General features: G+C 42.7%; 1 protein-coding gene across 5 annotated transcripts in view; it reads left to right on the top strand.

Moving 5' to 3' along the window:
- Positions 1 to 26768, top strand: part of cdkal1 (CDK5 regulatory subunit associated protein 1-like 1) — a 243364-nt gene that overhangs the window by 137131 nt on the left and 79465 nt on the right. For all 5 annotated transcript variants that reach the window (XM_016454129.1, XM_016454125.1, XM_016454128.1 and 2 more), the window contains exon 9: positions 20124 to 20290. In XM_016454129.1, coding sequence (XP_016309615.1) covers positions 20124 to 20290 — 167 coding nt within the window. The remainder of the gene's footprint in view (positions 1 to 20123; positions 20291 to 26768) is intronic.

The raw sequence follows: 26768 nt of genomic DNA, 5'->3' as shown, positions 1-26768 counted from the left end.
CACACACTCTCTCACTCACACTCTCTCACACACACACTCTCTCACTCTCACACACACTCTCTCACACACTCTCACACACACACACACGCACACACACGTGTTCATGTTTAACGCTACTTTAGAGGGATGGTTTGACACGAACCGTGACTGAATGGAAATATTCACTAATTAATTTGTGGTATATGGTTGTTTAGCTCGTTGATCCCTCGCTCTTTAGTTTGTGTATCTGTGTGGTTTGTGTTCTGAGAGCCTGTTTGACAAACAAGTGTGTGCTGATTGTTAATATGTTTGACTTTATAATCTTGAGCTGAAGGAGAGAGAGACGGCAGGAGGATGGAGGACAGCGAGGTCTAGAGACCATAGACACAGACTTACTGAACTGTCTGAACCCAAACTGACCCGAATCAGACCAGACCAGATCTGACCGGACTCAACAAACTGTTAGATTTAGAGAAATGATAGAAACCTGCAGAGATCATTCTGTCAGCACTTACTCTCCCTCATGAATCCTGAATCTGAGTTGGTTTGTGAACCATGTGTTTCCCTGAAACTCTGTTGAGTCTGTATTCATGATTAAGACGATGATGATGGTGATGCAGGAATAACACAGCAGGCTCGGCTCTAGGATTGCATGACAGCATTATGTAGCAGTGGTTGTTTAGACTTGATTCCATTCGTCATTCATAAGTTTTTGATTGAATTTCAAATGATTTTTTTTTTTGAAATTCAGAATGATTCATTTAGAATCCTAATGAAATTATACCAATGCATTTAAAGTTTTTTTTTTTTTTTTTACTTGTTTATTGCACCAAAAGTGTTTTGAAAGGCTATATGTAAACATCTGTTATGTGAAATAGTATATTTGAGGCAGTATATTTGACTCCTTTTATTTTGTTTGATTATTAACATTTTGCAGATTTGGCAGGGTGTATGTGAAGTTATGACCCCAGCTGCACATAAAGAGAAGAAAAGAGGTGATCAGATGTGTTCAGAAGCCTCAGAAATCTGCTCAAATAAAGTTTCAGCTAGAGTTACAGACAGAATCCTGGCCCCCTCAAACTGTCCTTTAGCTCAATGTCACGTTTCACTTCAGTACACGAAGCCCTCAGTGGCTCATGAACACACTCCACAGAGGTGTGTGTGTGTGATCCAGAAGCCCTCGTCCAGCGCTGGCGGCACCTGGCCTTTGATTTGGCTCACAGACACAGCTTGTGGATCGTGAGAGTTGTCTCCTCGCGGCTGTGTGAAAACTCTGCTGGAGCCGTTTCACTTTCCATGAGCGCTTCATCAGAAAACCTCCCCGAGTCCTCCAGTAAACAACAGCTCTGTGTCTGTGTCTGCGCTGAGGGTCACGGGTGACATTGATGTGTGACAGCTGATGTTCACTGCTATCTGCTCGTCTCTGGATTCATGATCCGAGGCCATGAGGATTCTCTAGACGCCTGTGAGACCCTCACCCACATCACTGGACATTCATACGTATTTCACCCCAGAATTAACCATAACTCAAGGCTTTCTCGTGGCTATAGTACATGTTTTTTTTAGAAACCACCCAGAGCAGCTCAGCATTGTTGTGTTGAGGTTCTGAAATGGAAGAACATGGAGTTGTAAATGATTGAAATGAGGAAATAGACGCTCGCCGTGTTTATCAGTGTGTCTATGGTCATAATCATTCATCACCCTCACTACTGATCTAGGACTCAGGAGAAGGTGATTCGCAGGCTAAAATTGCTTTTAGTCTGGTTAATTACAAAGAAAGCAGTGAATAGTGTTTACTTGGAGAATTCACTTTGTTATATCAGGTAAAAGCTAAAGACCAACACAGGAGTTTCCAATTCAAATGCCTTTTACTGAAGCAGTTATTTCACCATTGATATGAGATCCTTTGACATTTGTAGTGGATGAAGACAAAGTGTGACTTCTCTTCAGAGAGGAAGGACATCTGAGGTGATTGTGTGTTCTCTTCAGTGCGTGGCCTTCTGTCTGTAATAGTGAATAGTTCTGGATATCATAGAGACATCAGACTTCATTTCAACCACTTCCCATTAAGATGCTTCTGAATATTGTCATTTAAAAGCCTTACAGACTCTGTGAACTCAACCTGAGAGCTTTGTGTTGATGTCTGTAGCTGAGCTTTATGTGATAGTGTACTGCTACACGATGACAGCATTAATTTCAGCACATGTACACATTTTTAATTTGTTTCAAATTAAAATTGAAATCCCTAAAAAAATAATGATTGACTTGTCGTACACTAGAATTTTTGTCCAGTCTGATGTTGTCAAGAATTAGACTATCCCTCATCCTAAAACCACCTGAGACTGACTAACACCTGACTGGTTCACTGCTGTGAAACGATGCCACTGGATATTTATAAAGAAAGCGTGAGCGGGTCGTAAGTCTGCTCTCATCATGTGATGATATGGAGGTCATGCGTGTCCTCATTCCTCAGACCCGTGTCTGTGTTTAGCTCTGTCCTCTGGGGGTTTGCCATTACAGTGACGGGGCTGTAACAGAAATGAAAAAGAGAGATTTGTGTGGTGTGAAGGAAAAATAAGCCTTCCATTCACTGGGTGAGCAGCTTTTTGTCCCGGGCCCGTTTTTCTGGCCTCATCCCTGCAAACAGCCTTTAGTCTTTCACAGAGCTCCGCTGCAGACGTCAAACACACGACCTGTGATGAAAAAAACGCCTAAAAAGACGTGAGTCCTCTGAATGAAAAGGGAAAATGCCTTAAAATGTCACAGAGAGAGGCGAGCAGGACCTGGCCTTGGCTTGGATAAAAGCACACTTTCACTGCGGTGAGGAGCGTGTGTTTACTCCATCTGACGCTTGGTAAATGCAAAAGCACAGGTCACTCTCTGATGGAAATGTCAGTGAATCAGTGTTTGGGTTTGAAGGCATTAAGTGGAAATTAATCAGTGCAGAGACAGATATCACTGTTGATGCCGTGGTTTGTGAGGAAACTCGCAGATGTCTCTGCTTGGATGATCATGTGCATTAGATTTCACACATTCACTGACCTCAGTGCAGGAGGACACCTGATTGGATGTGAACCGCATGGACTGGTGACCTTCAGCGATTATGGGGACCAAACATAAGTAGCTTTCTGTTGATTTATCTGACATGGACATTTGCTGTGTTGACCCTTCTGATGGCCGACCTGACGGATGATTATACATCATCTTCACCTGCTGTTCACAGCAACGACTGGATGACATCCATTCACATCCAAACACACAAGCAGATAGAGTGAGCAGCATCATTTAAAGCTTAAGTCTCATAGTCACCCTGCAGAGATCAGGGAGTGACATTAATTGCCCCTCATTAGGTCGTCTGTAAGATTTGAGTCAGACATGTAAAGGTAATCCAATAAGTTGAAGTCAGGACAGTACAAAAGTAACTTCATATCATACAAACCCTCTTTACTCTGTGGTGAGGGGGACGAGACACGTCCCTAAAGGCCACAGGTTCCTGAGGGGCCATTCGGAGGTGATGACCGAGGTTACAGCACTCATGAAATGAAACATGCCTTTCAGACAGGCTTTATATGTTTATTTAGCATTGTGCAGCTTTTTGTTAGGGCGTCTGAGAGGCTCCGGCTGATGGCGAGGGGCATTAGACCCAGCAAAAGAGGCTTGGGTTCTGGAGCGGTTCCCGAGAGCAGGTCAGGGCATGTCCTCGATGTCGTCTTCAGGGAGTGTTGGGAACGGGAGCTCTCTGACATTTCATCTCTCCAGCTGTGGTAAATGTCACTTCAAGTCTGGAGAAAGATGTTCGCTTGACTGGGTCACCTCTCGCCACATATGTCAGTTCGCTGAGACCAGCCACCTTTGATTGGGAGACGAGACTGTGCTCGAGCGCTGGACCTCTGTGCCTGCTGTCCACTGAATGTGGCCTGAAACCACTGCGGCACGGTGTCATTCTCTTGGAAAGCATGTTAGTGTTGTGTTCATGTATGCCGGCTTCTACTCTGGTTATTGTGCTAAAAGCCCTGGTCAGTGGACCTCAGGACAGAGAGCAGTGAGAATGATGCATCAAGGGATGCTAAAGGCTTTTGCTGGGGTCCAGATGAAGCAGGTTAACCGTGAGCTTGTGCGGTCACACAGGTACATGCACACATTTGGCGAGATGGCTGTTGACCTGAGCGGATGTGTGTGTCATGGCTGCTGTTTCAGATTACTTCAGCAAGACATTAATAATCTATGCCATGACTGTAGCACTCACTTAGAGAGACTTTCACTTCACATAAAAGGGGGGGTACAATGCTGTTTCATGCATTCAGATGCTAAGCATGGACAAAGTTTCAAAAAACAATTTGGACGTATGACGGAGTATTTCTGTGCCAAAAATCTTCCGGGTTCGTACAAGTTTCGGAGAGTTTTTTTCGATCGTGGCTCTTCATGATGTAGACGAGGGTGGAACTCCTTATATGGGCATTTCTCCCGGAAGTGCGCTCCGGTGCACGCACCGACCAGAGCGAGAGCGAGATCGCGCCCATCAACACGCTTCATCCGGCGGCAGCTCTGCATGGGAAGAATGTCTCCAAAGAAGTGTGTTTTTGCTTGTAAGGGAAAGATAACTTTATTCAGCTTCCTAAAGAACCCAGCGTTATGTAAACAGTGGATACAGTTTGTTTTTCCAGAGCAGCAATGGAGTTTCACAAGTGTGTTTGTTGACGAACGTTTTATAAACAAGGCCCAGTTCGACGCTGGATTTGCACATCGTTTGATACTGAAAGATGGAGCGGTCCCAGCTATAAAAGATCCCGGTCACGATTCAGAACTGCAGACGGTAAGTGAAACCGCATCAAATGTCTGTTTTGTTGGCATTCGGCGCCCAAGTGCTCGTCACTCTTTAGCTCCGCCCACGACACGCCTCCAGGAGCTGGGCTGTTTCCGGAGAGAATCGTGAAGCTATATCTTTCTTTTATAAATATGATCAAACTAAAGACTTTTTGGAGATATGAAGGATGCAGTACGACTCTATAGGTACTCAAGATTAACATGAGATTGGGTGAAACTGTGTGTGTTATGCCCCCTTTAAGTCAGGTCTAGTCTGGATGGCGTTGTCTTACCTGGAGAGATCATCACTCCATCACGCAGTGTTCCTGACTCAGTGTTTGTGCTCTTCTGATGGTGAGATCTACACTCGCTTAAGCAAAGCGGTCATTAAAATCCTGTTGAGTGACGGTTCCTGACACAGATCTGTCAGAAAGCCCACCACGAATCCACCATTTCCACCATTAATCCATTTGCCAACTTTAATTTCACTGGCTATTCATCCTGTTTAATCAGCCCTTTCCCATCATGCAGTATTCATGGCTAACAGGAGCTGGAGAGACGTGGAACGAGCTGTGGATAGTTGGTATTGACAGGTGGAGAGCGGCTCAGATGCGGGGCTGATTGAAGCTGCGGGAGTCCTGCAGAAGGGCTTTTAGCGAGGCATCGCAGCCACGAGGAGACCGCATCCAGCCAATCTCCCGTCAGCGAGGTTTCACAGACCTGTCTGCCGTCTTCATGCTCCAACACCTTCCATTTAAACCTATTTGCGAGTACACTGAGGAGAAAACAACTCAAATGTGTGTGTGTGTGGAGAGAGGTCATGTGCGTGTGCCCCCGATCAATAATTTAGCAGAGCGACATATTTTTCACATTTTGAAGTGCTCCCCTGGTGTTTTGATGGCTGGGATTACAGCTGAATAGTGACAAGACACAGAGTTTGGAGTTTGTGATAAAACCTGAGGGGCGTCTGCAGAGATGAGAGTAAAAACCATGATGACAACGATATCAAGAGCTCACAAAAGAGACAAGAAACACCAATGCGGAAGTTCACATGCGCTTTCTGAACCGGCCTAGAAAGAGAGCATGTAAAACCCGAACACATGAGGTCAAAGTGCGTAATGTGTGTAAATGTCATAAAGGGCGACTGACTGATGAAGTGATTGAATAAACCCTCTGTGGAGAAACCTTAAGGAGCGGAGAACGAGACAAGATATCAACAAGATTAAACTGCAGAAGTGAGGTCAGCGCTTTTAAAAACAGGCCTCTGTTCTCTCATTAGATGTGTGTGGAGGCTTCTGGGTAGGGACAAGCTCTTTGACTGCTGATATTAAACATTAACACATCACTGACTTTAATCAGAGCTCATTTGCATAAGTAGTCTCATCTCATTGTCAAAGGATTCACGCACACTGGCAAACGCTCGCCCTCAGACACAGTCAGACCTACATATGAAGGAAGAGCCTCTCGCCCGGCCCACGGGTCTTGTCTGTTCTCCGCCGCTCTCTTCATCTGGGTGGTCCGACTGTAAGCCATCATCCACGAGAAGTCTGGATGGAAGCATTCTCTCATAAGTAGGTATCGAAATTAGGAACCAAAAGGCAAGACATTTTTCGATACTCTGGTATTGAGGAAATTCAGTCGGTGCCTAAAAAGTATCAAACTTGATACCCAGCCCTACTCATAAGTTCACTGTTTACCTTCTCAGCTTCCTGCCTCAGGGCCTGATCTCCTGAATTAAGCTGATTAATTAGAGTAGATCAAAATAAAAGACTCACTGAAAAAGATGAAATATTTTGTTTACCTGCATATCATGGAATCAATGTCATAGAACTGTGAACATGCGAATGTGTTGTTAAATTACAGAAATATTAAAATCTCAGGGAGACTTCGAAGACATTTTTGAGCTCAAAGTGGACAGAAGAGTCTGGGAATCCCTGGATTAAAGAATTAAGGAGAGACTGAAGGAAAGGTTGAACTTCTCAGGAGGAAGGCTTTTTTTAATTGGTGTAAATAATGGTTGCTTAGGGCCATTGGAATCATTAAAGATCTTTTGGATCTGTGCTGTCGACCAGAAAAAAGCACTATCGGCATTAGCAGAGAGACGCACACACAGTGCATTAGTGTGTATAGTGACCTTTGCAAGAACATGTTTGTGGCACTTTTGCAGTTAGTTTAGGATGTGTGGATTCCTGAATATAAAGTGAAGGGTTTTAGGCAAACATTCTTGTTCAGAATAGAACAGCTGAAGATTTTTTGGCAAGAGAGAGCTGAACTAATCGATTTCTGATTCCTTGAGTATCACATACTTTCAGCACAACAGTTGTTGTTCTAAATTAGATTTTTAATTATAGCCATTAAACTCTGTGTGGTAATCAGTATGACATCACTTACAGCTGCAAATTTGAGATTAGCTGAACTCCAGAAATCATGTCCCACTAGTGAACGCAGCTCGGCCTTCGAGGTTAGCGTTTGGTTTCCATGCGTGTGTGATGCGTGTTGTATAATGCATGTGTAGTGTGATGGAGAAAGGTTTTCCCAGCCAAGTGACAGCCATCATCTCTAAGCCCTTAGCATTAAAGGGGTCATGAAAAGCCTTTATTTTTTATTATTTTGTACTGTTCTGATGTCCACTTATAATGTTATCAAGATGTTTACATCAAAAACATAATTCAGAAGTAATAGGTTATTTTCTGTCCTGTTTTGACCCCTCATCAGAGCACTCTGTTTGAATAGGTGTGGCGGATTGTAGAATCTGAAGTAAACGCCCACTGCTGTGATTGGCTGACAGTTGTGTGTGATTGACAGCTACAGCCTTCACAGATGGACACTGCTGTGATTTAGGTTAAAAACGCATAAATACTCAGTTAATATCAAACGATCTGTACTAACAGACGAAGCAATAGTGAGCACATAATAAAAACAGTTCCTCACACTGAGGTGCGACATCACTGTCAGATCCAATATAGTCGCACAACATCGGGTTTTAGTTTAAATCTTTCTGAAAATCCTGCGTCGAATTGTCTTGTTTGTAAACGAATCCGCGGTGAAATGAAGTGAACAAAGGCCAAGTTCTTACTGACGCGATCAGGATATGTAGCATTGGTGGGCGGGGCTAAACTGGCAGTGACATTTGCATAAGTAGTCTCATCTCATTGTCAAAGGATTCACGCACACTGGCAAACGCTCGCCCTCAGACACAGTCAGACCTACATATGAAGGAAGAGCCTCTCGCCCGGCCCACGGGTCTTGTCTGTTCTCCGCCGCTCTCTTCATCTGGGTGGTCCGACTGTAAGCCATCATCCACGAGAAGTCTGGATGGAAGCATTCTCTCATAAGTAGGTATCGAAATTAGGAACCAAAAGGCAAGACATTTTTCGATACTCTGGTATTGAGGAAATTCAGTCGGTGCCTAAAAAGTATCAAACTTGATACCCAGCCCTACTCATAAGTTCACTGTTTACCTTCTCAGCTTCCTGCCTCAGGGCCTGATCTCCTGAATTAAGCTGATTAATTAGAGTAGATCAAAATAAAAGACTCACTGAAAAAGATGAAATATTTTGTTTACCTGCATATCATGGAATCAATGTCATAGAACTGTGAACATGCGAATGTGTTGTTAAATTACAGAAATATTAAAATCTCAGGGAGACTTCGAAGACATTTTTGAGCTCAAAGTGGACAGAAGAGTCTGGGAATCCCTGGATTAAAGAATTAAGGAGAGACTGAAGGAAAGGTTGAACTTCTCAGGAGGAAGGCTTTTTTTAATTGGTGTAAATAATGGTTGCTTAGGGCCATTGGAATCATTAAAGATCTTTTGGATCTGTGCTGTCGACCAGAAAAAAGCACTATCGGCATTAGCAGAGAGACGCACACACAGTGCATTAGTGTGTATAGTGACCTTTGCAAGAACATGTTTGTGGCACTTTTGCAGTTAGTTTAGGATGTGTGGATTCCTGAATATAAAGTGAAGGGTTTTAGGCAAACATTCTTGTTCAGAATAGAACAGCTGAAGATTTTTTGGCAAGAGAGAGCTGAACTAATCGATTTCTGATTCCTTGAGTATCACATACTTTCAGCACAACAGTTGTTGTTCTAAATTAGATTTTTAATTATAGCCATTAAACTCTGTGTGGTAATCAGTATGACATCACTTACAGCTGCAAATTTGAGATTAGCTGAACTCCAGAAATCATGTCCCACTAGTGAACGCAGCTCGGCCTTCGAGGTTAGCGTTTGGTTTCCATGCGTGTGTGATGCGTGTTGTATAATGCATGTGTAGTGTGATGGAGAAAGGTTTTCCCAGCCAAGTGACAGCCATCATCTCTAAGCCCTTAGCATTAAAGGGGTCATGAAAAGCCTTTATTTTTTATTATTTTGTACTGTTCTGATGTCCACTTATAATGTTATCAAGATGTTTACATCAAAAACATAATTCAGAAGTAATAGGTTATTTTCTGTCCTGTTTTGACCCCTCATCAGAGCACTCTGTTTGAATAGGTGTGGCGGATTGTAGAATCTGAAGTAAACGCCCACTGCTGTGATTGGCTGACAGTTGTGTGTGATTGACAGCTACAGCCTTCACAGATGGACACTGCTGTGATTTAGGTTAAAAACGCATAAATACTCAGTTAATATCAAACGATCTGTACTAACAGACGAAGCAATAGTGAGCACATAATAAAAACAGTTCCTCACACTGAGGTGCGACATCACTGTCAGATCCAATATAGTCGCACAACATCGGGTTTTAGTTTAAATCTTTCTGAAAATCCTGCGTCGAATTGTCTTGTTTGTAAACGAATCCGCGGTGAAATGAAGTGAACAAAGGCCAAGTTCTTACTGACGCGATCAGGATATGTAGCATTGGTGGGCGGGGCTAAACTGGCAGTGATGTAGAATCGGTGGGCGGGGCTAAACTGGCAGATATGTAGCATTGGTGGGCGGGGCTAAACTGGCAGTGATGTAGAATCGGTGGGCGGGGCTAAACTGGCAGTGATGTGCATTGGTGGGTGGAGCTAAACTTGCAGTGACAGAATCGGTGGGCGGAGCTAAACAGGCAGGGATGTGGAAGCAGGCGTTGATCTTCTGTGGAGGCGGGGTTTAGCCACACTATTACATCATAAATTGGCACATTGCACAAGCTGTTTTGTCAGACTGGCTTCAAAATAAGCTGATTTTAGACTAAGGAGAAAGTTTTGAGTTCTGAAACTTGCAGGGTGTTTTTATAGTACAATGATCACTTATATGTCAAAAGATCAAGGGAATTTTGGTTTCTCAGTTCATGACCCCTTTAAAATATTGACGTGTGGAAATGAAAGCTGGGTAATAAACTGAGAGGTAATTAAAACTGCCTGAAACCGAGACTAATCGGGGGACTCTAATCAAGGTTCACTTATCATTAGTCACAGGGACTTCAGACAAACCAAACCATAAGTGTTTCCCAAACATTTGAGAAACTGCTTAAAGCTCAAAACACATCAGTGCTGGTCACAGATTAGAGGCTGTCAGTGAATTCTCCATGTGCCACATAGAAATGGTCTGGGAGAAATGGTGCTGGTAATTGGAATGATGGGCGACGCTCTTGAAGAGAATGGCGTGTCCTTTAGCGCAGGGCTTTTTTTTTCTTTAATCATGCAGATCGCTTCATTCATCCTCCTTGCTTCTGTCCCTTGAAACCTCTCGCTCTTTCTCTTTTTCTTCTCTGCTGGTGCTGTTGACATTTGCCCTGAAAATCTTCCATTCTCCGTCTATGGGCAGAAAAGCGAGCGAGAGACAAACAGGGGCCAGAGGGGATGAGAGTCCCGCAGAAGGTCAGACGTAGCCCGAGCGTCCCGGCCAAAAGCCTGAATAATTATGGATGTTGTATTTGCGCATCAGAGCCTGTTGTGTCAGTGAGTTTGAGGAAGAAGAGCTTGTGTAATTTGTTTGCAGCCCATCAGAATTTATGTTTCTGAATCCTGTCAAATCGCTTCACTCAAGGTCTTACTCTTAACATCTCTTTAATGAAGACCTTCAGACTGCTGAAGTACTGATCTCACATGTTTTGATCTTATATAATGATCGTTTTCATTGTTTTATGCACTATGTTACGGTTACTGTAGATATAGTTAGTGGAGCTTTCAAAGGCTTGAATCATAAAGCGCTCACACTGATCTAGCATTTTAAGTATTAAAGCGCTTGTGCTCCGGATGTGAATGATTCCTCAGATCATGTGTGTGGTTTAGGAGAGGAATATATTGGTAATTTATAAAGTGATCAGACGCCCCAGCTTCACCTGCTTTACCAGAATTAAGCTGAAAAATCCCAATCTGCACAGTGGAGGAGGAACTCGTGACACATCTACAGACTAGATCACGGAGAAAGAAAAGCCCCAGAACACCATGGAATGTTTGCACATTTCACATTTACTAGGGCTAACACAAACATTTCATGGTCATTTTATCTGCAACTTATTCAATCAGTCCAACGAAGCCAACTGTTATTTTAGTAGGCAGTCTAATGGCAGCTAGTTTTATAACAAACAGAAGCTTTGGTTTTAAAGAACTTGTTTTTTTTCCTGAAGTGCCTCTCCAGGAAGCCTGACACTGTTTCTTATAAATGGGAAAGCATGTTCGAAAAATGTCGGAACATTAGTTGAAATGTTTCTATGATTTTTACTCCTACTTGTTCATAGTTTTACAGCTTTATAATTGTTTTGCCCTCAGTCTTTTCTTCCAGTGCTTGAGATCTATTTGCACTACTTTCACTGTTGCGATTTATCACTGATCTATCTTATTTTACTTCATATTTGACTTCATAAAATATTCAAATCCAAGAAGATTTATTAATTTCTGTTTTAGGTGGTGTTTGCCTTTTTTGATAACTGATTCATTCTCCAGGCTTTTGTAAATATAGCTGCATGTTAATGCAGTATGTTCTGGTCATCGCATGCAGCCGTAGCAGTTCTTTCTGGATCTCACAGAAGCCTTGACGGATCGGCCCCCACCCTCGTGTCTTTCTCTCGCCTGCAGGAGGATTTGTGGAGGGGGGCTCGTCTCCTCCATGTAAAGCCCACTAATAGGCCCCATTGTCCAGCCCAGCACTCGGCAGCTGCTGCTTTGTGCCTCTATCCTATTCGGCGCTCGGCGCTCAGTAAAGAACTGGCTCCAGGTAGTGAATAGTCAAGGGTGCAGCTAATTTACCCCCCCGATCTCTCCCGCTGGCTTTGGGGGAGGAAAGCCAGCTCCCACGATGCTTTGCATGCAGCAGCTGAAGCAAGAGGCTCAGTTATTATAATTCTCTCGCTTTCTGTTAAAGCCGGGAAGAAATTCTATTAGGTTTTTATTTCTCACCTCTGTTGGAAGAGGCCAGGCTTTTGTGAGTCCATTTTTCAGGTGCTGAACTTCTGATGTGAAGAGCTTGAGACTGAGTCACCAGATACAGACGGCATCAAACCCTTGTGTGCTTCTGGAGGTCTGGATGGAGAGACGCTCAGACAGACATTAATCCAGTAACTGCACCGGATGTATGTCAGTGATGTCTTGACGCTATGAAATGGTCTGACTTTTAGTCCTGTGTTTGCATATTTAGGGGTTCATGCACTGAAGGACACATGGCAAGTCATGTCAAAACACTACAACTGAAAACCCTAATAATGCCGTAACTGTATTATCATGTATGTTGGACGTCTTATATACTCAAATGTGCATAAAAAAACATGGCCATGACCCAATCAAATTGTAGCATCTAATTAGTTCAAATCTGTATGGAGTACAGTTACAAAGTACATATTTGTGCATTATGTGAAAATGAATGTGTACCAGATTTTCTGAAAAATTGGCCAAAAGATGCCGCTGTAATAAGCAACTTTACATTTCCACTAACTAAACATTAATTTGTGATAGAATAAAAATTATTGTTTCTACCGAAGCCTTGATTTAATTGTTTTTCAGTCTCCCTTTGAGGTTAATCAGATCTTCACCAAACTCACGTCAGCTCTAGACCATGCTGACAAAAAGTCATCAAAACAGTTTTGATGCATTAAATTGAGTAGCAGATATGATGATGTGATTGTTACTGTAGGTCTGGCCTGTTATGACTAATATACCTAATATCTAATATCTTGTGTGCACATAGTACAGACTTCTCAAAAATTGTGCATGTAGAGATATGAACATTCTGAAGTATCCGGCTAAGTTTCATGAATTTCTGATGCTCATTGGACTAACAGCAAATTGTAAATTTGTCAGATGAAAGCTGTAATAATAATATTGTCCAACAGGGGCATCATTGCATATATAGTCTTTTTTCCAACAGTTTTTATCAGTTTGAATTGCTGAATAACTTAATAAATGCGTATCAATTCATATCTCTGTTTCTCTGTTTTCTATTGGAACAGGAAGGTAGCACAGAACTAATTAAAGTGGTTGTCTTTTTGACACAAAGCGTTCTCGATTTGTGTCAAAGTCCAGCAGAACCATGATTTAACTTTTTCAATCAGAGCATCTGATCGGACAGAATTGTGTATTTGACACTGTGTACAAGTCATGAATCTTTCGTAACGAGAGAGACTGTAGATTTGAAATGTTCGCTTCTTCAGCTTGGATCCTAAAGCTAACAGTCACGTCGCTGATTTCTCCAGGTTGATTTTTAATTTTGAGGTTGATGAACTGAACATATACTTCAAACTCTGACAACCCATTTGATGATGAGAGAGAGGCTGTTGTTTTGTCCAAACCATGTAATGTCTGTATTTTATTTCCTTAAATGTCACGTCTGAAATGTATGAATTGTCATTAAGCTGCTCTTGGACACATGCAATACCGAATGATTTCCAATTCAATTTCCTGCTCTACTGTGTGATGGCAAATTACAGAGGAAATGGAGGGAATTAAATGTCCCAGAGTTCTGTGCTATGACACATACGACAACACCGACCCGTCATTTATGCCTTCAGTCACGGCAAAAACAGCTAGAAACCAAAGCGCTTGTTTCACGGTTTCTTTCAAACGTGAACGTGACGTCAATGCAGATCAGGATTGGTGAGCTCTAAGCTAATTGTTCGGTTAACTTGTTGTACTGGATCTTGTTTTGTACCGGACGACTGGCAGGGACGCGGTGAGGCTGAGAGGGTCAGAGCTCTATTCAGCTCCAGGTGTTTAAGAGCTAACGGTCAGAGATGAATCGACACATTAGAGCTGGTTTCTGAGCTCGGTCATCATGAATCCTCAGCAAACACAGAGACCGTAAGTGGCTCTGATTGGCTGTTTTGGGTGTTATTGTCCTCAAACGCTTCACATCACACCACTTCCTAATATACAGTCTAGAAGGGGACTCACATTAATGCATTGTTCTGAGATTCCTGATTGGATGAAGCCATTGCTAAATAACCAATGAACACACACCTGTGACGGCACATCAGTTTAACTCTAAACCTGCATGAACTTCTTCCTTCACTGGAACACAGAAACAATGAAATCAATTAAATCAGTGGGGTCCTCTGCTGTTTGACCTCAGTGCTCTCAGATATCATCTGCTGTGTTCCTCTGAAGAACGTAAGTGGCACAAGTTTGGAATGACATGAATGAGGAGAGAATAACAATGTTGATTTTTGGGTGAAGTGTCCCTTTAGCAGATTATTGTTATAGCAATTATGAAGTTTTTTTTCTTGCCCCTGAGCTGCACTATTAAATCCCATCACTGACTAATAAGATCTCTCATCTAATAAGAAGAAATTGAAACATGCTGAAGGACATGCTAATGCATTAATAAATGCGCTTCTGCATCACACATACATGCTCAGAAAAAAAAAAAAAAAACCTATGCCAATTATCACAGCTATTTTTATGCAAATTACAGGGCCAGAGTGCATTTCTTTGCTAGTTAATTGGCTTGTAACAGAGTAGAGTTGTTCGGGCCTGTGGGGCGTCTTCAGGTTTGTTGTGAGCAGTATCTGAGCTCAGAGGATGTGTGAAGAGATCACTGCGGATTCTGATGGGGGTTTATCTGCTGCAGTTATTCTAATGTGTGTGTGAGCAGTACAGTAACGTCACCTCAGCACTGCATACCATCGTCTTGCATAAGACACATATGCTTCCCTGTCATTCAGTGGTCTCGTCGCTGCTGTGCTGATGATACGAATAGAATCTGTTCACACTCTGGTGAGACACTGGCCACTGCTTGGATACTTTTGAAAATGATATGATATTCAGTTCTTAAAGTAATTAGTTCATTAGTGTGACTGTAGACTAAAACCTACCAGTTACATTTGACTCTATGAACGGCTCAGGTTTTCCAGTCGGATCTGTGTGTCATGCTGGTGAATTGTTGGCACAGTGTGCTCTCAGAAGTGTGTTTGAATGGACAGCCTTCATCAGCAGCTTCAGCATTGCGAGCAGTGAAAGTTCCTCCAGTTCGCTTCCTTATGAGCCTCTGCCTCCTCACTGATAACTACGGACCCGCTGGATCAGACGAGAGCTGTTGTGAATGTGTTGTGGAGGATGAACAGAGGAAGACATGCTGTGACTAAACTAATCTGTGCATGAATACAGATGTACAGAGTCTGGCCTGCGGTCAGCGGATGTTTATCATGCAGATCGAGCGAAACAATATTGGGGCGGATTATGTAAAAACAGCAGTGAGTAAGAGAGAGATGATCTGGTGCGGCTCAAAATTGCTGTAAATATTCAGACAAGACACACGAGCATCTCCCCGCCCCGCTGTCTTAGCATGATAATCATTGCTGCAGGAGAAAAGAACGCCAATAGTTCACAGAACTGAACTCTGCAGCGGCTCAGGGTTGAGTCTGGTCTGGATCACACTCTCCTCGCACTCCTCCTACTTTCCTGCTTCCTCCTGCGCCTAGGAGGGTGTTTAAGGGGATTTTTGGGAAAATGAATGCCCATGTTTTTATTATTATTCTTTTAAAAAGGCGCTAATGAGAATGAGGTTTGCCATGGCAAACTCCACTCATTACAAACAGGTATTGAGTGTTCGGGGGTGATGGGATCAGAGCTCACACTGCCCTCTGTTTGCACAGCATCACTTTAAGAGCATTACGTGATATTAATTATTCACAGGCCAAGCTCAGGTTTAAATGAGTCTGTGTGAAAGCTAATTAACAATTTAGCTTTATTTTCACTGGAAATATTCACTGAAGCTCTAAGTGAATCGTTTCAATGCGGTTCCGCCCTCCACAGTACAGTTTAACGACCCTCCCGGTGAGTTCATCTGATCCACTCGGACATGTTCTTCAGAGTGTGAGCTTCAGAACGCAGCTTCCTCACAGAGCCTGTGTTGTAATGCGTCTTATACAACTGGGTTGAGATAATGCACAGTACGCAGAGCGAGAACAAACCGTGGGTCAGCAGGAGTTGTAGCGTGGTGAGGCTGTGGCCCTGTGAGGGTCAGGTTCTGACCCTGGGTTCCTGCAGAGCCAGGCTGGACGAACAGAGAGGATGGAGGTGAGTGTTTCAGTGCAGGAAAGGCAGGGCCGCAGCCACACCAGTGCACATGGACCGCAGCTCCAGCTGTTTCCTGAAACGACACACATCCTTACATCATTGCTCTTTCCACACCGCCCCGTTTCCATCCCTCGCTCACATTCCCCTTCTTTATTGCTGGAAAAAGGAGCGGCCCGTATGCAGATGACATCAGCACATGTCGCATATCCAGGCTTAACCCAGGGTTTAGGTGATGGAGAGGCGCTGGGGAGGTGTGTGCTCATCCTGTTTTCCTGTTTTAATGGCAGACGCTCATCTGCGTCACATGGGTTAATTGACTATGCTTTGTGAGGTTGCATGATTACATGTCCCATGGTGCCATGACCCGGCCCAGCTGAAGCTGCCACCGATGACTGAGATTCACGACGGTTATTGCACATTCTCTGTGGCCGACACAATGACTCCTGTGCATGAGACATTAAACATGAGCTGCGTGCAGGGATTGTGTGTTAGGTGAGTAGTTGGGTCATGTTCTCCGGCGTTGTCCAGGATGCGTTTAGTCCAGAGTATGTGAGCGGAGCCTTCGCTCCATGACGAAATTTGTGGCTAAAATTTTTCAGTATGTTTTGAAATATCACAAAGTTCTTTTCAGGACTTATATTAAATGAAAAATAAATACACTATACTAGAAGAATAGTTTTAACATGGTTTACTGGAACGATTGGCCCAAGTCTATATTAAATGACTGTTTAACTCACTTGTCTGTGCAGCAGACACAGCTGAGGGTTGTAGTTACTTCAGAAACAGAGAGAATTTTTGGGAAAATGAATGCCCATGTTTTTATTATTATTCTTTTAAAAAGGCGCTAATGAGAATGAGGTTTGCCATGGCAAACTCCACTCATTACAAACAGGTATTGAGTGTTCGGGGGTGATGGGATCAGAGCTCACACTGCCCTCTGTTTGCACAGCATCACTTTAAGAGCATTACGTGATATTAATTATTCACAGGCCAAGCTCAGGTTTAAATGAGTCTGTGTGAAAGCTAATTAACAATTTAGCTTTATTTTCACTGGAAATATTCACTGAAGCTCTAAGTGAATCGTTTCAATGCGGTTCCGCCCTCCACAGTACAGTTTAACGACCCTCCCGGTGAGTTCATCTGATCCACTCGGACATGTTCTTCAGAGTGTGAGCTTCAGAACGCAGCTTCCTCACAGAGCCTGTGTTGTAATGCGTCTTATACAACTGGGTTGAGATAATGCACAGTACGCAGAGCGAGAACAAACCGTGGGTCAGCAGGAGTTGTAGCGTGGTGAGGCTGTGGCCCTGTGAGGGTCAGGTTCTGACCCTGGGTTCCTGCAGAGCCAGGCTGGACGAACAGAGAGGATGGAGGTGAGTGTTTCAGTGCAGGAAAGGCAGGGCCGCAGCCACACCAGTGCACATGGACCGCAGCTCCAGCTGTTTCCTGAAACGACACACATCCTTACATCATTGCTCTTTCCACACCGCCCCGTTTCCATCCCTCGCTCACATTCCCCTTCTTTATTGCTGGAAAAAGGAGCGGCCCGTATGCAGATGACATCAGCACATGTCGCATATCCAGGCTTAACCCAGGGTTTAGGTGATGGAGAGGCGCTGGGGAGGTGTGTGCTCATCCTGTTTTCCTGTTTTAATGGCAGACGCTCATCTGCGTCACATGGGTTAATTGACTATGCTTTGTGAGGTTGCATGATTACATGTCCCATGGTGCCATGACCCGGCCCAGCTGAAGCTGCCACCGATGACTGAGATTCACGACGGTTATTGCACATTCTCTGTGGCCGACACAATGACTCCTGTGCATGAGACATTAAACATGAGCTGCGTGCAGGGATTGTGTGTTAGGTGAGTAGTTGGGTCATGTTCTCCGGCGTTGTCCAGGATGCGTTTAGTCCAGAGTATGTGAGCGGAGCCTTCGCTCCATGACGAAATTTGTGGCTAAAATTTTTCAGTATGTTTTGAAATATCACAAAGTTCTTTTCAGGACTTATATTAAATGAAAAATAAATACACTATACTAGAAGAATAGTTTTGACATGGTTTACTGGAATACTACATTTAACCCACGTCTATATTAAATGACTGTTTAACTCGCTTGTCTGTGCAGTGTCTCTCTTCTATGGCGAACCTGAGGGTTGTAGTTACTTCAGAAACAGAGAGAATATGCTGTAACTTTTCCATTTTTAAGATGATAAATCACAGGACAGCGTTGACATTCATTTTCGGCACTCCTGAATGTTTCTATGGGCGCGTGATCTGTACGTTATGTGTGAGCATGTGTGTTGTGCACGTGTGCAGCAATGTAGCAGCACATTGAGCAGAGCTTATAACTACATGTACAATAAACTGTTTAAAACGTGAATTCACCCAATCAGTAATGAATATCCACATGCTATAAACAAACATGCTTGAGCTATAACCTCCCGCACTCGTCCACCGCCGTCTTTATAACCTTCAGCTTCTTTCTGATTTGAGTGATCCTAATATATCTGTCAAGCTAATGATGTTTAATGTGTGAATGCTTGATAAAATGCAGTTATATAATGGGCTGTTGGCATTAATTGTGCTCGTGGTGGAGCACTCTCGGAGTGAGTGAAAACCATGACGCTCCGACTTCTAAAAAAAATCCGCTCCTCGCTCAGTCAAAAATCACGCCGCTCCACTCATATACTCTGATTGAGTCTACAGATGTCATCTGCCTCCATCTCCATCTCAGTGATCCAGTGACACATTTTGGACCAGTCCAGAGACTGATGTAAAAGCTCTCAGTGTCTCACTATTCGATGGCATTTTCACTGACAAAGCTGCCCAATCCAACCAGGTGACTGCAGTTTTTGGAGCAGAGCTCCTCTGTTCTTTAAACTGATCAGTAAACTGTAATAGGGTTAGGGTTAGGCAGACTCTGAAGACCACCGTCTGTGATCAAACACTTGTCCAACACCGTCAGTCGCGTCCTGTCAGATTCAGCACATTCCTCACCCTATGATACACACACAGTTATTTCGGTGTGGTCCAGACGGTCGTTTCACTCGGACGGCTGTGATTAGATGGAGCGATGCTGAATCTCTATTAGCTGCTGAATGGTGCAGAGAGACAACAGAATTATGATGATCAGCTGGTGTTCAGGAAGCACTAACCTTCTCTTCCCCTTTGCTGTCACTCTATTAATAATGCAAACAGAAGGACACCCATCAGAGCCGCCGCTAATGGCCTTGATCTGGACTTAACGCTGACTTCCTTAGTTATAAGTGTGCACACAGGCTCTCTTTCACTCAATCACTATGTTTAAGACTCTTTATGACTTTGCTAATCATGTCTCTGCATGTTAAGCATCATCCAGCAGAGCCACTCAGGTTTGATTCGGGGTCATGAAATGATGGGCCAAACCTTGAGCGTTTCCCAACCGGATGGTGATGCTCTGTCAAAGTCGCCATTGTGAAGTCTCTCACAGTGCAGGAAAGCATGGACGATTGATCACCCAATGAGGCAGCTTTCATTATTGGCTGCTCTGGAGAACACATGGAGGCTGAGATACTGTAGAGTTTATCTCAGACCTTTGCCTGAACTGGTTCCCATTTGTGGACTGAATGACACTCGTCATTCATTATATTTCTCTGTAGAACAGTCTAGTGTCAAATGCCGTGCATAAATCGAGTGAGCCGTTTATTACACTTACAGGTCAGGGTCTGTATTACAGAAACATCCCAGCTCAGAATCCTGTCCTGTCTGTTTAGAAACTATGGTCTTTTCACTTAGGAAATAGAACTTTTGAAAATCCTAAGCCATCTTCCATTCAGTACAGAGAACTACTGGCATTGAATTCTCTGTATTGAATGGAAAATGCCTGTGTTTAATCAGCACGACTGTTCTTGTGTTGCAGAGGGCGTCTGTGAGATCTGGCTGACCAGCGAGGACACGGGTGCGTACGGCAGGGACATCGGCACGGACCTGCCCTCTCTGCTCTGGGAGCTGGTGAAGGAGATCCCGGAGGGAGCGATGCTGCGCTTGGGCATGACCAACCCACCGTACATCCTGGAACATCTGGAGGTGCGTCGCGCCCTCAGCTAACACTAGGGGTGTATGGGGTGATACGGTTCAGGTTTCAGTATGTTTTCAGAACAGCCAGTGGGAAAAACAAAACAAAAAAATAAAACAGCTTTTTGTTGTTGTTTTGCTTTATATTTATTTTTATTAAACAGTAGTTTACAAAAAAAATGGATAAAACATAAGATATAAGTTATGCGCTGAGGAAAACATGTCTCAAGCAGCACACGCATCTGACAGGAAGGCAATCTGCTTTAAACTCTATGCTAGGCTAGGTTGAAACGCTTAATAACCAAAGGACCCATGCTAAAAATATTCAATACCAATATTTGTACCATTACACCTCTATGAGGCACTCATGCTCTGCCTGGCACATTCAAACTGCAACGTTTGTTTTTTTCTTCGATTTTCACTGTGTGTGCTACATTCCTTGAATTAGATGAGCTCACTTTTTTCCCTAGCAAATGGACTATTATTATGGCATCTGAGTAGTTTTAGTGTAGATAGTTTGTGTGAGCAGGCCTAAATTGTCTCTTGTATCATTATGGTTGATTTCTAGCACACAGGAGTGACCGTAGCCGCGTCTCATTCAGTCCCATCATTCTAGAACAATACCCAGAATGCCGTGCGTTCCCCCTCTGAGTCCCAGAGGCCGAGGACACTCGTAATCCCTCAGACGGCTGCGAGAAGTGCTGGGAGAAGCAGTTTTATTTTGCGGAGGGTTAATTGAGGTTGTAATTTTGTCCCCCGATGTATAGGTTACGTTTATGCTCTGTTACATTCAAATAAAAAAGTGATGATTTTTTCCCCCCCTAAATTAAAAGAAATAACAATTAAATGCTAATTAGAAATGTAGGCGTGCTTGTATACGTGCTAGAGGACGGATATTTCTTTTTATGTGCTAATTTGATTTCCATCATTGGACTATTTGTTCTTATTTCATTTCCACGTGCTCAGCAAGTATTTTTAATTGCATGCCGTTGCTTTGATGTGTCTGTTTGTCTTACGGGAAGCGGCGGAGCACGAGTTCACGATCACTGCTGCACTTCTTTCTGAAGGAGACTGACAATCTCCATTGACTTCTGCTACATGCACAGGTAAGACTGTAAAGTGTTCGCTCAGCGTGGCAGTCATGTTTCATCAGGCACTGTGAGAATGAAGTAAAATGCTTTTCTCTGGTGATGGAATATAAAGTGGTGTCTCAAGAGATCACGTCACTTATAGACAGATGGGCCGAAATCACACGCCTTCACACGTTAAGAAGAACTTTCCTCTTCTTATGGGAACATGTCACCCTGACTTTACCAGATCTCCTCCATTTACTGGCTCTTAAGTGTTTTTTTTGTGGTGGAGAGCTTTCACAGCGCTGGTAAATGACTGTGTTATTCTGGAGGCAGCGGCTGTCTGACACCCTTTCTGAGGAGTCATTTAGCAGCATTAGAGGTGTTTAGCAGAGCAGATGTGTGATTTATGGAGCCTCTGTTCACCGTCTGAAATAGCAGAAGCACCTGTCAGACAGGAGAGCACTGATCAGCACCATGTGAGAGAGAAAGAGACCTTACCATGTCACTTACAAAATGACTTTTTGTGAAGAAGATGGCTCTCGAGCACTAATAATTGTGCTCTTATATCATGCAGAGAAAAGGTTCTCATGCAAAGCGTCCGTTAGACAGGTGTGCACATGCACAAATATATTCATACAGTACTTGTGTTCAGGGTTCTGGAGAATGCACTAACCCTGAGTGAACTCTAATGAGAATATCATGATGATGAACTGAGTATGATCAGGTCATGTGTAATCACTGCAGGCAAGGAGAGTTTTCACCATTACCTTCAGTCTTAGTGTGTGGCAGATCCCAACTTAAATGCAGAAGAGCTGGAGGTTCAACTTTCACTTTAAAATGTGCTGCTGATTACACAAATGTCTTTTTGATGTCATCCTATTTCAGGAAGCAGAACTTGACAGCCTGAAAATTTAGCCTTTTGCTAAGCCAGAGCGTATCGCCTTCATTACACAGTCATGAAATCTGACCCGCGGGTTATACATGAATACTGTAAGAGCTGTGGGGCTGCTGAAATCCAAAGACAGGCTCTCACATGATATCTTTAAACTGAGAGACAAGCTTTCTGTGCACAGCGCTCCACCCGTGTACCTGAGCACCATCCGAGCCTTGACCTCCAGGCCAGTAACATGCATTTGTTATGTGCTAGAACATTTTGCACTGGAAAACGTGGAGTACATTAGCCTTCACACTTTTCCTTTGAAGAGCCGTTTAATTCAAATTATTTTTTCAGGTTTCTGTACATCACTGTATGAAGATGGTTATCAACAGGTTAGTATGGTGCTCTCTGTGTGGTTTCTAGGGTTTTTTAGGTCTTTTTTCCCCACAGTCTTAGTTAAGTAAAGTAAAAGTAAACATCTCTTCAAGACGCATGATTTGAGGAATCATTCATGTCTGTGGTGCCGTTTGTTGAGTTGTTTGTAACCCTAGTCATGAGCAGTAGTGATGCTTGACTAAACTACAGCTAATTAAACCACGATGCAGAATAGAGAAATGAAATGAACTGAACAGGCCTCTCGCTGACTGGCCTTCAATCGAGAGAGAGATGTGGGAACATTCACAGTTCAGTCAATTAAAGCTCAGGCTCTGGAGACTCGCCACAATTTGTATTTGGAGCGGCTGCTAATTTCATCCCAAACACGGGCCATTTTAATATTAATGAACCGCCAGAGACTCTCTGTCCATTAGGGGCTTAATGTAGCATTGTAGGGACAGTAGATGAAGTCTCCTCAGTCTGTTCTTGAGTGAGCGTCTCTCTGGAGGACTGAAGGTAGACTCACGAATGCAGCAGATAAAGGAGCGTTTCTGTCCTGATGATTCCTGTGGAGTCGTTCTGAAGCTGTTTGTGTTCGGTGTGTTTGTTGGTCCATCTGCGTCCGCTCTTATTCCTGCAGGTGTGAACAGAAGCAGCGGCTCGTCTCTCAGGACACACGACTCTTTAATCACAGATCCGGTCGGTGAGCCATAATTGGCTTTCGCTCTCACACAGCACCTGTCAGACCTATCCTCTCTGATCCTGCGGGATCGGCGTCCTCCACTTCTCAGCTTTCACTGCTTGTTATGGGAATAGTCACATGTTTTGAGCCGTTTATTGCTGGAATTGAAACGAACAGAGCTTAATTTTACTGACACATTAATGTTTACAGAATGATTGTTATTTTAGCAATACATGCACTGTTAGAAAAAAATTATAATAATTAAATCAGCATTGTGGGAACATTTTCGGGTACTGCTCCGGTCGACCGACTGTAAATCGGAACCGGTTTTTAGTTTTATTTGGGCTGATCTCTATTCCGGAATTGCACACAAACTGCATTGCAGTCATTTCCCAAAATGTTATTTGTGTGGAATGTTTATGAAGTCTGTAAAGAGGAGAAAATACTGTAGCAGGCAGATCAAGCTCACTGTTTGCGATGCTCGAAATACAGGAAGACCAAATATGTGTGATTTTATAAGAATGTGTCTCTGAGAGGAACTGACCATCTTCAAAAAAAGTTCTGATGATATTTTCTTTTCCTTTTACCAAGGAAACGCTGTATCGCTGCTGTTCCATGAGCGCCACCTGCTGTCATTTTCATTCAGACCGTCTGCTGTTTCTGTTGTGTACAGGTGTCTGGTGTAGCATAATTTCACAAATCTAAAGTCAGTCCATTCTGTCTTGCTTTCAATCTTGAAAATGCAATCTAATTCAAATAAAAAACAACTGCTCATGCATGTAGCATTACTGTCTGTTCAAAATAAATAAAAAAATACATTTTGTATCGAACATATCGAACTGTGACCCCAAAACCGAGGTATGTACCAAACCGTGACTTCTGTGTACCTATATATATATATATATATATATATATTAGGGGTGTAGTGGGATATATATATATATATATATATATATATATATATAATGACAGCTTGTACAGTGTTGTGAGAGATAACTTCCCAAAAATGTACTGATATTTATTGGTTAATAATTCTTAATACTTTTTATTCAAAATCATATGATACCAACATGAGTGAGTAGATTTCTAAGAATTTGACATTTTTATTACTAGAGTAATACTGCAGTCCTAATTATTATTCATATTATTCATTGTTAATTTGGTAACACATGACTAGTTCTCATGATCTTAAACTTCTTTTAAAGCGTCTGCCTAAAAATACTTATATTTTTTTTAGATAATTACACCTAGTTTTCATTTGTTTCACGTTTTGATCACGTCACATCATTCTCAGACTTCCATTAGAGTAATTTCAGAGATTTAATCATTGCACTGTTATTAAATGTGGAGAATCATCATAGTAAAGCATGAGTAGATGAGTGTGAATGGACTATAATATCAATATGAAGACAACACAAAGGAAAACCCCATCATGATTTCATGGAGATACTCCAGATCTCAGATCCACATGTCAACTGAAGGAGCAGCTAAATTTAGATGCGTGGTTCTTCTCCCATCGACCGTCCTTCGGCTCTCCTCTGTGCCGTATGCAGAAATCCATACGGATGAAACCTGGCGTTTATAGAAAAGCTTTTACCCTTGCAGATGGGAAGCGGGAACGGACCGGCAGCCGTCGATCATCGACCGCTTAGCGCTGCGTGTGTTCAATAGAGTCCTGTAGCTCCTCCAGGACACACGGTTCCTCGCTGAACGAATGACATTTTAATGGATTAATTATCCTGTGCAATGCAGTGAGAGCAGCTTTTAGAAAGTGAGTTATCTGTTCAACAGCTTTCCTTTAATCTGATTGTAAACGGAGCCTGAAGCGATGAGGAGTGTGCAAGTGTGAGAGGGTGATACGGCCGAGGAGCAGGAGACAAACCCTTCACTGCCATCTATTCCTCATTAACCCTCCCAGCAGGCCAAAGGTCCTGACCCGAACGCTGAAGGACGAGCGTCAGCAGAACAGCTGCAGCAACACGCATTTAAAATGCTGCTTGAGAGATTTTCTGAAGAAGGGTTCAGGGAAGTGCTCATATCAAGGGGCAGCTCACGACTGATCTAAAGAATCCAGACAGAAATGTGTTGCCCATTCTCAATGGGAAAGTGCCCAAGCAACATTGCTCGACAACATTGCTCAAAAAGACTCTCACACAAGCACATCACAAGACTTCAGAAGACATGAGTCATGTGACCGGTACTTATATGATGATTTTTCAGAAATTCTGTTCCAAAGGAGAACTACCTCTTTAAGTGGTCAGTGATGTATGGACTGTTTTGTTCTGTGTCTGAACCCTCATCACCTCATTCAGCTCGAGTCCATTTAAACACTGATATGTTCCTTTCGTCTCCATGTTCTCACGCTTGTCCTGCACCACTCGCAGCACATGTTCACCAGATAATGCCGATTATACACACAGGCTCAGATTCATCGCCTGCTGGAAAAAGCTGAATATCATTAGAATGACTGACAGATAAAACTCACATCACAGTCATAGTGTCCTAAAGCATGACATTGTGCTTCATATGCCTCATCTTTGAAGAAAGTTATGTTTGAATGTGTCTGTTTCCAGCGAGTGTTATCTGGTCATCTGTGAAGCATCGGGTCGATTGGCTCTGTGGTGCTGTGGTTCGATTGATGCGTTACGTCGGGGTGGAGCCAGGCTGATCATGTGATCCGATTGGCAGATCTGATCTGATCCTTGTGGCCGACTATATATATATATATATATATATATATATATATATATATATATTATTTTTTTCCATCATTGAGCATTCTTTGACTTGATTTTATTTTCCAGATTTTTCCCCACCATCTCTTTGCACTGTGTAATTTAATTGGTCAGCTTTTTTAAACGAGCTTTCACACACTTTACCACAGTTTCTGGTCTTCGTGAATTATAGTATCTGTCCTGATCTGTTCATCTGTGTGAGCTGCGAGTTCAGAATGACTTTCTTTCAGGCTGAATGTTCAGATGTTCAGTATGTTTTCATAGTCTGTCAAGCTCATAAGATTGGACTTCTCATAATATGAGCTTTTAAAATGAGTGTTTGCTTTTAGTTAATATAATATGATTGAGGTGATACTAGGAGCTGCATCCGCCGGTTGGTTTGTCACTCTTTGATGCTTTGGCTTAGGGCTGGGCGATATGACCACGATCTTATATTACGATACGAGTAATTTTATTTCACGGTAACGATATATATCACAATATAGTTATTTTTGCTTTAAATAAGGTATAACATTTTTTAAACCAAACACATTTCATAATTCTTGTTACCAGTGTCAATATCATAAAAAAACTAATACTAGTCTAAATTAAAATAAATAAATAAATAAACTTCAAACTCACTGAAGGCAAGTAAACAGTCAGCAATTAAAAACTGCAAACAATAAGACAAAAAACTACAGTAGAACAAATAAGAAATGCTTCATACATTGTATAAAGTAATCAAATGTATAAAAACACTGCATATTCT

The sequence above is a fragment of the Sinocyclocheilus anshuiensis genome, unplaced genomic scaffold, assembly GCF_001515605.1.
Source record: "Sinocyclocheilus anshuiensis isolate Anshui unplaced genomic scaffold, SAMN03320099.WGS_v1.1 scaffold187, whole genome shotgun sequence".
Lineage (NCBI taxonomy): Eukaryota > Metazoa > Chordata > Actinopteri > Cypriniformes > Cyprinidae > Sinocyclocheilus > Sinocyclocheilus anshuiensis.
The sequence above is the reverse complement of the archived record's forward strand: the minus strand, read 5'-3'. Positions and strand labels throughout refer to the sequence as shown.